General features: G+C 42.7%; 1 protein-coding gene across 5 annotated transcripts in view; it reads right to left on the bottom strand.

Moving 5' to 3' along the window:
- FGD4 (FYVE, RhoGEF and PH domain containing 4) overlaps positions 1-10,722 on the bottom strand; it is a 231,223-nt gene that overhangs the window by 43,051 nt on the left and 177,450 nt on the right. Inside the window, exon 5 of one of the 5 annotated variants that reach the window (XM_059682527.1) lies at positions 3,152-3,178. The exons of the other annotated variants lie outside the window; for them this stretch is intronic. Within the exon in view, the coding sequence (XP_059538510.1) occupies positions 3,167-3,178 (12 nt within the window). The 3' untranslated portion in view covers positions 3,152-3,166. Of the gene's footprint in view, positions 1-3,151; positions 3,179-10,722 lie in introns of those variants that run through there. 5 annotated transcript variants of the gene reach the window in all.

Here is a 10,722-nt window from a genome sequence, read left to right as displayed (position 1 = left end):
TCCACACAGATTGGTCTTCTAACGTTAGGTCCCTTACCTTGCCAAAACTAACACAAAGATAAGCAAAAGTAAGCTTGCTGACGGGTTTTAATCACTCACGTAGGTTTGTGAAAAATTACTAGGGATTTTGTGGTGTTGAGTCAGGAAATCACTGACTCAATGGAGCCTTGTTTTAGGTCAATCAAAACAACAATAATAATGCCACTGTAAACCTATCTAATCCTTACAACTTCTTTGTAAAATAGATACCATTACTATTCTTATTTTACAGGCAGTACCGTACACAGAACAAAACAAAATCCCCAAGCTCAAAGAGGTCTGGGAAACTTGCCCAAGGTCACTCGGTTAGAAGGTAACTGAATCAGATTCTTATCTGTGGTATGTGATTTTACGTAACTATTCACTAATAGTTGGCTCTTACTCTTAACCTTTCTTTGCAACAGAAAAACAAAAACAAAGCTGCATTAGTGCCTACAAGTGAACAGACTAACAAAATACTCTATCCACTTAAAAAATGGAATATGGTACCTACTACACATTTCAATTTGTTATTTTTTCAATAAAAATTCTACTTAGCCCTGGCTGGTGTGGCCCAATGAATAGAGTGTTGTGCCAAGTGCTGAAGGGTTTGGGGTTCGATTTCTGGTCAAGGGCACATACCTGGGTTGCAGGTTCAATCCCCAGCCCCTGTTAGGGTATGTGTGGGAGGAAACCATTCAATGTGTCTCTCACATTGATGTTTTTTCCTCTCTCTCTCTCTCTTTCTTTCTCTCTCTCTCTCTCTCTCTCTCTCTCGCCCTCTTTCCTTTCCTCCCTCCACTTTCTCTAAAAATCAATGGAAAAATACATCCTCTGGTTAGGATTAACAACAACAAAATTCTACTTAAGGCTGACTTTTCAGCATTTTAGTACTAATTATCAGGTATAAAAATTCATATTTCATATAATAATATAATGGTTTCTGATTTTAAAAGTAATTTAGTTAGTAAAATTCGTTTAGTTACTAAAACTCATCTGCGAGTAGCTTTAGGGAGAAATATATGATCCCTCTGCATGCATGGGGTTCTTATTATTCAATCAGACTTATGCTAAAATAATGAACAAAGTAGTTATAAAATTGTTGGTATATTGGAGCTGTAGCTGATTTTTTTAAAATAGAAAGTTAAATAGGTAAAGTTATATAATATTTGTTCTTATTGTTGCCACTTCAAAAGTATATAACCCCTACTTTGTGCTTAGCACTTTACTAAGAAGTCTTGTGATTTATTCTTGTGATTCTTTGAAAACAATAATAGTTAAACAATACTGATTAAGAAGTAATCCTATCAGATTCTATTGGAAGCTAACACACAGGCTTGACTTTTCAAAATAATGATAAATGTTATTTTAGAAGCATCTTACTTTTGATATTTCTCTATACAATAGAGGGATTGGGTTATACTTGCATATTGAAAGCTGATTCTCAGAGTATTATTGCCTCAAACAAAAATACACTAGAGTAGCCCTGGCTGGTGTGGCTCAGTGATTGGAGTCCTGGCCTGTGCACCTAAGGGTCTCAGGTTCGATTCCCAGTCAAGAGAATGTACCTGGGTTGCATCAGGGTGCATGTGGGAGGCAACCGATCTGTGTGTACATCTCACATAGATGTTTTTTCTGCCCCCCCCCCCCCCGCTTTCACTCTTCTAAAAAAAAAGTCAATGGAAAAAAGATCCTCAAGTGAGGATTAATAACAACAAAAATGCATTTGAGTATATGTCAAGTACCAGATCTGAAAAAGTAAGATACACTCCTCTTATAAAATAGACCAGCCAATTTACTCTTCTCTGCTGCCCTTCGACTTCTCTCTGCTCACTGCACTGCCAAGGCTATTACTGTGAACTCTCACACCTCCAGTAACCTTTCCCAGAGATCTGCTCCATTCTCACTGGGGTTAGGTTCAGCCTCGTTATCAGTCACTGTACCTGCTGGCTCATGAGTGTGCTCCAGGGTCAGTTCTGCCTCCTTAGTTGCAGATGTCACCGGCTCCTATAGTTCTTTTCAGACCTTTGACATGGCTGTGTATGGAAGGAGCCGGACAAAGAGCTCCCTCCCACTACAGCTCACAGAGTTCACTAACTGGATAGGCAGAAAATGCGTGTGTGGAGCCAGTGAGTCATTCTTCAAATCGTAGTGCCATACCCCCTGCCATATGCCTCAAAAACACCAAGTGGGGGAGTAGATATTGCAGAGAGATTTTGTAAATGATAATGAACAATTACAGTTTCCTGAAAGGTGTTATAGGGACAAAATCTTCGTTTATTATTATTGTTTATTTTTATTTTATTATTTTGTTAATCCTCACCCAAGGATATTTTTTTCCATTGATTCTTAAAGAGAGTGGAAGGGAGGGAGGAGGGAGAGAGACACACACAGAGAGGAACATCCTGTGAAAAAGACACATCGATCAGTTGCCTCCCACACACTAACCAGGGCCGGGAATCAAACCCAAGACCCTTCGGTACATGGGCTGGTGCTCTCACCACTGAGCAACACCAGCCAGGGCCAATTTTTAAAAAATGAATCAGATATTGGTATCATGCTTTATAACTCTCCAATACATGTTATGTGATTTCATTTTAAGTAGAATTTCTTTCTAAAAGCATTGACTCAAATCTACTAAAGTTATTGCAGCCTTTTCCACATATTAATGGGAAGTTATATTAAAAACAATCTATAATAATAAAAGCATAATATGCTAATTAGACCAGACAGCCAGACAACCTTCTGAATGAAGCTGGGGCTGCGAGGGCCGCGGCTGCGAGGGTCAATCCCCTTGCATGAATTTCGTGCATCAGGCCTCTAGTATGTCTATAAATTATCAGGTTTTTAGAGGACCAGAATGACTATTTCTCGGTCTTGGGAGTTTCTGCCCAAATCTGCTGTCAGTTAATTATATTCTCCATGGAGAAGGAAGATGTGGCTTTGTATAGGCACACATATCTCTGTGTTCCTAGAAGTCCATTCTCTCATAACAAGATGAGTCAACGTAAGGGAATAAACACTTGATTTTGTACCACAAATCAGGAGATGCATCAAAATTTTGATGTCATTTTTCATGTACTTCCAGACATCAAAGTCTTCCATCTGACTCAAAAGTCATACAGCTAGTAAGTGACTGAGCCCACAGTCAAATCCAGGTCTGTGAAACCAAAGTTCTTGCTCTGTTACAGCCTTTTAACTAAGAGAACTTCCTCTGGATTTGGGGAATAAGAGAATGAAAAGGTAACGGAATAAAAACACAGATTTTGTGCTCAATTAAGATCAGGTAATAATCCCCTAAGTAAGGTCATGTGGTCTCCTGGAAGATTTGTAATCAGCAAGAAATGTATCACCAGGTTCACATTACAGAAAAAGAGAATACCCACTGGGACACACAGACATTGCTCCTGCCCCAGTGCTTCATAAGGTAGTGTCACAAACATAATCAGGCTATTTCAGCATGATCTTCAAGAAGCTTGGAGAGCAAAGTCTACACCTGCTTTGGACCCAGCACCAATGCTTTTCCAATCTTATGTCCTCCACACACAGTTGCAGCAGAAACAAACAAACAAACAAACAACAACAAAAAAAAAAAGGAGAAGAGGTGTGTGTGAGAGCTTTTAATCTGAAGGTTATAATGACAATTTTTTGAGGTAAGCAGGGGAGGAGGGAGAAATAGAGCTTGCACTGACAAGGGCAATTTGGTTACTTGCGTCAGATCAGACAGGAAGTAAGTGGTAGCAAAAAGAGAACTCTGCTCTTATACTCAACTTAGTCTACATTAGACTAAACTCTCCTTTCGGTTTTGCAGATATTAAAGATCAGATACCAAGAAGAATTGGATAAATACAATCAATAACTGAATTAACCTATCCGAAGTCTAGGCAGAACATCCAAGAAATTAGGTCATTTATAACTATTTCTTATAATAATTCCCGGGAGTTAAAACCTTGTACATATCTATAAATGAGTGCCTTATGTGGTAATAGGCTACGGTTTTTAGGCAAGAAAAACAAAACATAGAAAACCTAAGTTAAAAAGGAAGAGGCATGCAAACTTATATTTGTGCAGCCCACAGGAGTACCTCAATTTAAATCGGAAATGATAGAAGGTGCTGGGATATTCACCAGGCAGGATATGTCGAATTTTGGATCTACTGAGGGACATCTCTGGTCATGGGTCTATTCATCTTGACTTACAAATGGGGAAACAGGATTTTATTTTACGTTTAATTTAACAAGCACATAGCTCATATTGTGTTTCAAGGCACCGTTCTAAGTCCTTTACAACGATTAAATGACCTAGGCCTTATTACAATGTTATGAGGTAGTAGGTATTATTATCTCCATTTCACAGATGAGGAAACTGGGTTCAGAGAGGCTGAGTGACCTGCTCAAGGTCATTCAGCTCAAGGTCATTTGGCTGATAAGTGGCTGAGTTGGTATTCAAACCTAGAGTCTGGCTCTTGAGCCTGTCTTCCTGACCACCAGGTATTGTTTTCTTTTCCTTTTTGTAAGGCACATTGTTTTGTTTTTGTTTTTGAAAGCCACATACAACTGCTATGTTTTCAAGATCTGACCTTTCCATTCCTCTCACACCCACACTAAACTGGACCTACATGTGCATCGTGACCTCGATGTACCTGACTGTCCCAAATCTGGTTCATAGCAACACTGTGCTAACCCCATCCCTGACTCCGTTATTCCCATGCTCTTAGCACTGCTGATTAGCTGACCCTGGTTCACTCCCACTCCAGGTTTGCTGCTTCTTTCTTGAGTTCCAGGTGTAAGCAATGCTGGAAAGACTGTTGACTGGTCCCTCCATCTTTGACCTGGACCTTCAAAGTCATAGTCATGCGTTATCACAGGAGCCAACCTTCTCCACTGTCCTCAAGCTCCAAGCCTCATCCCTTGAGGTCATCCCACTAGCTTCTACAGGCGCTTCCCAAATCAACACATCTAACATCAAGCCTTGGTACCACCTCTACACTGTTGTCTCTTCATCCCTCACTGAGTTCCAGGTCTGCCTGGCTTATACGCTTCTGCTCACAACAGGGTTCAGCCTCTCCACTATGCTCCAGAACCTTAGCTTACCTTGGAATTCTCCTTTCCCCTTCACCTCATGATATCTATACTAATAAAAGAGAAAAATGGTAATTGGCGTACGACGATACCCTTTTCATTGGCTAATCAGGGCTATATGCAAATTAACTGCCAACTAAGATTGGCAGTTAACTGCCAACTAAGATTGGCAGTTAACTGCCAACAAGATGGCGGTTAATTTGCATATGTAGGCACAATGCAGGGAGGCGAAAGGGAAAGCAGGAAGAAGCCCCCTGCCACTGACAGTGATCGGAAACCCAGGGGGGAGCTAAGAGCTGGGGGGCAGGGCAAAGGCCGCCTTTGCCCTGCCCCCCAGCCATGATCGGAGAATCAGGTGCCTTTTCCGCCCTGGCCAGTGATAGCAGGAAGTAGGGGTGGAGCCAGCGATGGGAGCTGGGCACGGTCGAAGCTGGCAGTCCCAGGAGTTAGGGGCCCCTTGCCTGGGCCTAAAGCGGAGCCCACGATCGCGGGGCCGCTGCAGCTGTGGGTCCCCGCTGCCCGGGCCGGACGCCTCAGCCAGAGGCTTCCTGCAGGGGCAGGGGCGGAGCCCGCACGATCGCGGCGCCCCCCGCTGCCACTGCAGGTCCCCGCTGCCCGGGCCGGACGCCTAGGCCAGAGGCGTCAGGCCTGGGCAAGGGGCCGATCCTGTGATTGGAGGGTGATGGGGGTTAACGCCTGAGGGCTCCCGGTATGTGAGAGGGGGCAGGCTGGGCTGAGGGAAACTCCCCCCCACCACACACCCAGTGCACGAATTTCGTGCACCGGGCCCCTAGTCTTAAATAATGGTCATTTATCTTAATCCTCCTCCTCAACTGTTAGTTTCCTCATTATATTCACTGTAGTACCTTGCACCCAGTATAAGTACAATATACATTCACCCAATTTCATTTAATTACCCAGGTTCACTGAGCCAGTGGGCTAGCCTATCCCTGGGAAGGTCTAGGGCTCCAGGTTAGTTGGAGTTCCATATTCTAAATGATGACTGTCCTCATAAGCTCACCAATAACCCGACGTGTTCTACCCTCTCACGTCCATTGGTTCTCACAACATCATTGTCTCTTCTTCTTTTTTCTTCTGTTAATTCACTGTGTTCCTCTTTTGATTATGTTTGTGCTTTTAGGGCTCGGTCCTTGGCCTTTTCTCTGTTCCTACATATTTTATGTTGGTAATATTAATCATGCCCTTGTATACAGAATATCTCCAGAATATTCCACTTTTGTTTTAGACATTTTCACCTGGACAAGATGAAGTCCTTCAAATTCAGTATGTCTAAATCCAATTTATTTTTTGCCCCAATATATGTCGCTCCTTTTATTTCCTTGAAGTTCAATAATGGTATACCACCTGCCACCCACTCAAGCTAGGAGTTGAATATGACTCATTCCCCATATCCAGTTACCGGATCCTCAGAAATCTCTCTTCCTGGTCCTAACCCATCGCAGCAGTGAGGACCTCATCCTCTCACACCTGGAATACTGACGTTGCTGTTATGTGCCCTGCTCCATCTGTTTTTCCTTTCATCTGACTCATTTTTCTAAAACCCTCAGGTATAAACTCATGTCACTTCCATGCTTTAATTGTCTCTGAGGCCAGTGAGTACCAAGCTTATGGAAAGTCTGAAATAACATGGGGGGAAAAACCCTATGCTTCATCCAACAAAACAGGATGCAGAGTGATCATACATTATGCTATTGAATATAGTCTTAAAATAATCGGCTCAGAAAAACAAGATGGAATGTTAAACATCAAAGCAGTTCTCTCTGGGTGGTAGAACTATGGTTGCTTTGTGTATTTTCTATGCTTTGCTGCATTTTATTGATTTTCTATGAGAATTATTAATTTTTAGTTAGACTTTCAAAAATTGTTTTTTATAACAGGAGATGACATATAACTGGTAATAACAAGTCTCTATTGTCCTAGGGGGAGAGAAAATACAACTTAGGCAATGCAAACCCATTTCAATTTGTCCTTAGCTTACATTCTCTTTTGAAGCCACTCCCTCCACCCCTACACTCATTTCTCTAGCCGTCTTGCCTATTATTATGAGGCCAGAAATACCCCAATTATGGCACCCACTTTCTTGCCTCTATTCATTCCTCACACTTTCCTTCTGCCTAGACACATTCAACACCTTCTTCCCTTCTAGTCTGGATCACCCAGCAACCTCCCACTCAATCTTCAAGCCCAATTCAATTGCTTCTCTACAGCCTGCCCCTCATCAAGCCCTCCTCCAGGCACCTTTGTTTCTTCATCTGTGTTTCCAAAGCACGTATACACTGAGTGGCCAGATTATTATGACCACCCCATCAGTACTTCGTTGGGCCACCTTTTGCCTTCAATACTGCGGCGATTCTTCTTGGCACTGACTCCACGAGATGTTGAAAGGTGATGCGAAGAATCTGACACCATGCCTGATGAATACCACTGTCCAGTTCTGTGAGATTTGATGGTTGTGGAACCAGCTGCCTGATGGTTCTTTTAACTTCGTCCCACAAATGCTCAATTGGATTGAGATCTGGTGATTGTGGGGGCCACCTAAGCAAGGTAAAGTCTCTCTCATGTTCTTGAAACCACTCCTACACAATAGGAGCACCGTGGCATGGTGCATTGTCTTGTTGGAAGAAGCCATCTCCATTGGGATACGCCATTAACATGATAGGATGAATTTGATCAGCAATGATACTTAGGTATGTTGTGCTATTCAGACGTTGTTCCACACGAATTAAAGGGCCCAAATCATGCCAGGAAAACATGCCCCAAACCATAACACTGCCCCCACCAGCTTGAAGGGTTGTACTCATGCATGTGGGGTACATGCTTTCATGCTGTTTACGCCAAATTCTCACTCTGCCATCTGCATGATGCAACTGGAAACGTGATTCATCGGACCACATGACTTTTTTCCAATGCTCAACTGTCCAATCCTTGTGTTCCTGTGCAAATTGGAGACGTTTTATCTTGGTAACTGCAGACAGCAAAGGTGTATGAACAGGCCTTCGGCTTCCATATCCCATACGATGCAGTGTACGGCTAATTTGCCTACAAACATCAGGTGGTCATAATAATCTGGCCACTCACATTCATATATATCCCACGTTCAAAGGCTGTTAAATCGCGTTGTTTACCGTATCTTCAGAAAAAAAATCACCTTTACTGTTGTGGTAAACAACCTGCTTCCCTATTTATAATGGTCTGGCCCTCTAGCAACTTCAGCACGAAATTATAGCTAATTTGCCCACAAACGCCAGGTGGTCATAATAATCTGGCTACTCAGTGTACATCATATTATGGTAATTTACTTGTGTTCCTCTCTGCTCAGTAGACTGAGGCTTTGTGGGCAGGGTTTGTGTTTTTCATTTGTTTCAGCACCCGGAGACTGAACCTGGCACACTGCAGTTTCAGATTGAACAACAGGTGGTTTTTTCAGGTACAGGCTCCATGAAGTTCATTTCTTCTCATTTCTTTCTTATATCTTGCCAACGTACTATACAAGTCACCACAACACAAAGAAGTTTCTAAGTTCACCATTCAGTTGTAAATGAATAAAGAAAAGTTATCTACATCCTAGTGGTTAACACAGTAGTTAGAGCATTGGCCCATGGACGGAAGGGTCAAGCGTTCAATTCCAGTCAAGGTAACATACTTCAGTTGCAGGCTTGATCCCTGGCCCTGGTCAGGTTTTGTGCAGGAGGCAACTGATCAATGTGTCTCTCTCACATCAATGTTTCTCTCTCTTAGTCTCTCCCTCTCCCTTCCACTTTCTCTAAAATTTAATGGGAAAAATATCCTTGGGTGAGGAGAGGAGGAGGAGGAGAAGAAAAACAAAGCTATCCTCAAGAGTGTATGAACTATCCAAATGGGTTAGTGGACAACTTTCCTTATCCTGCACATTGTTTTAATATTCCTACAACTTTAGTTGGAGCTCTCATTGTAATAATCTATACATATAAAAGCCTAAGTGACTGGTATGACAGAACGACTGGAACGACTGGTTGTTATGATGTGCACTGACCACCAGGGGGCAGATGCTCAATACAGGAGCTGCCCCTAGCCTGCAGGCCCTGATCACCGATGGGGCCTGCAGGCCAACCTCCTGGTCCCTCCTCCCTCACTCCCCCCCACCCCCCTGCCACCATCAGGCCCCGATCACCCAACTGGGGTCAGGCCCCCGGGCTGGGACAGGGAAGCAGGGGTGGGTGGCAGCGGACACGGGCAGCGAGGGAAGGAGGGGGGTGGGTTATGGGGAACCACGGGGTGGTGGCATGGGGGTGGCAGGGGAAGGAGGAGACAGGGAAGCAGACAACCTGACCAGCCCTGATTGCCTGCCAGGCCTAGGGATCCCACTGTGCACAAATTTCGTGCACTGGGCCTCTAGTAGCAACAATAAGAGGCTGACCAGTGGAGCTGGATAATTTCTAGGTGGTACTTTCACTTGCTTGGAATTACCCCTGATTTGGCAAGAGAAGAAATAGCTAAGGAGTAACTTACTATGTCTTCAAATCTAATGAGACCTCAACAGTTATCCTTATTTTTCAAGAAGTGAACTGAAAGAAAAGTAAAGCTTTACCAAAACCAAAACCAAAACAAAACCTGCTGCCTATCATAAAAAATGGAGAACCAAAGTAAGCATTGTTTTAACGCCCAGAAAACTTTGATACCTCATATCATATCCTGTAAATTTAATTAACAATTTTAATGATTAGAATTAGACTCAGTGGGGGGTGGGAAGTGGGGGATTGACAGAAAAAGAGGAAAGGTGAGTTGATTTGAATTATAGCAATAGTTTTCTATTCACAATTTACTTCTGAATTTGAATCTCTGTCATTCTTTTTCCCAAGGAGATGATTATCTTTTTTTTTTTTAAATTTTTTAATTTTTAATTAAATCTTTATTGTTCAGATTATTACATTTGTTCCTCTTTTTTTCCCCCCCATAACTCCCCTCCTCCCAGTTCCCGCCCCACCCTCCGCCCTCACTCCCCACCCACTGTCCTCATCCATAGGTGCATGATTTTTGTCCAGTCTCTTCCCACATCTCCCACACCCCTTTCCCCCCCAAGAATAGTCAGTCCATTCCCTTTCTATGTCCCTGATTCTATTATAATCAACAGTTCATTCTGTTCATCAGATTATTTATTCACTTGATTCTTAGATTCACTTGTTGATAGATGCATATTTGTTGTTCATAATGTGTATCTTTACCTTTTTCTTCCTCTTCCTCTTCTTAAAGGATACCTTTCAGCATTTCATATAATCCTGGTTTGGTGGTGATGAACTCCTTTAGCTTTTCCTTATCTGTGAAGCTCTTTATCTGACCTTCAATTCTGAATGATAGCTTTGCTGGATAAAGTAATCTTGGTTGTAGGTTCTTGGTATTCATCACTTTGAATATTTCTTGCCACTCCCTTCTGGCCTGCAAAGTTTCTGTTGAGAAATCAGCTGACAGTCGTATGGGTATTCCCTTGTAGGTAACTGAGTTTCTTTCTCTTGCTGTTTTTAAGATTCTCTCTTTATCTTTTGCTCTTGGCATTTTAATGATGATGTGTCTTGGTGTGGTCCTCTTTGGATTCCTTTTGTTTGGGGTTCTCCGCGCTTCTTGGACC

Source organism: Myotis daubentonii, chromosome 2 (assembly GCF_963259705.1).
Source record: "Myotis daubentonii chromosome 2, mMyoDau2.1, whole genome shotgun sequence".
In the NCBI taxonomy this organism is placed as follows: Eukaryota; Metazoa; Chordata; class Mammalia; order Chiroptera; family Vespertilionidae; genus Myotis; species Myotis daubentonii.
Note: the sequence above shows the minus strand (reverse complement) of the source record. Positions and strands in the feature narration are given on the sequence as shown.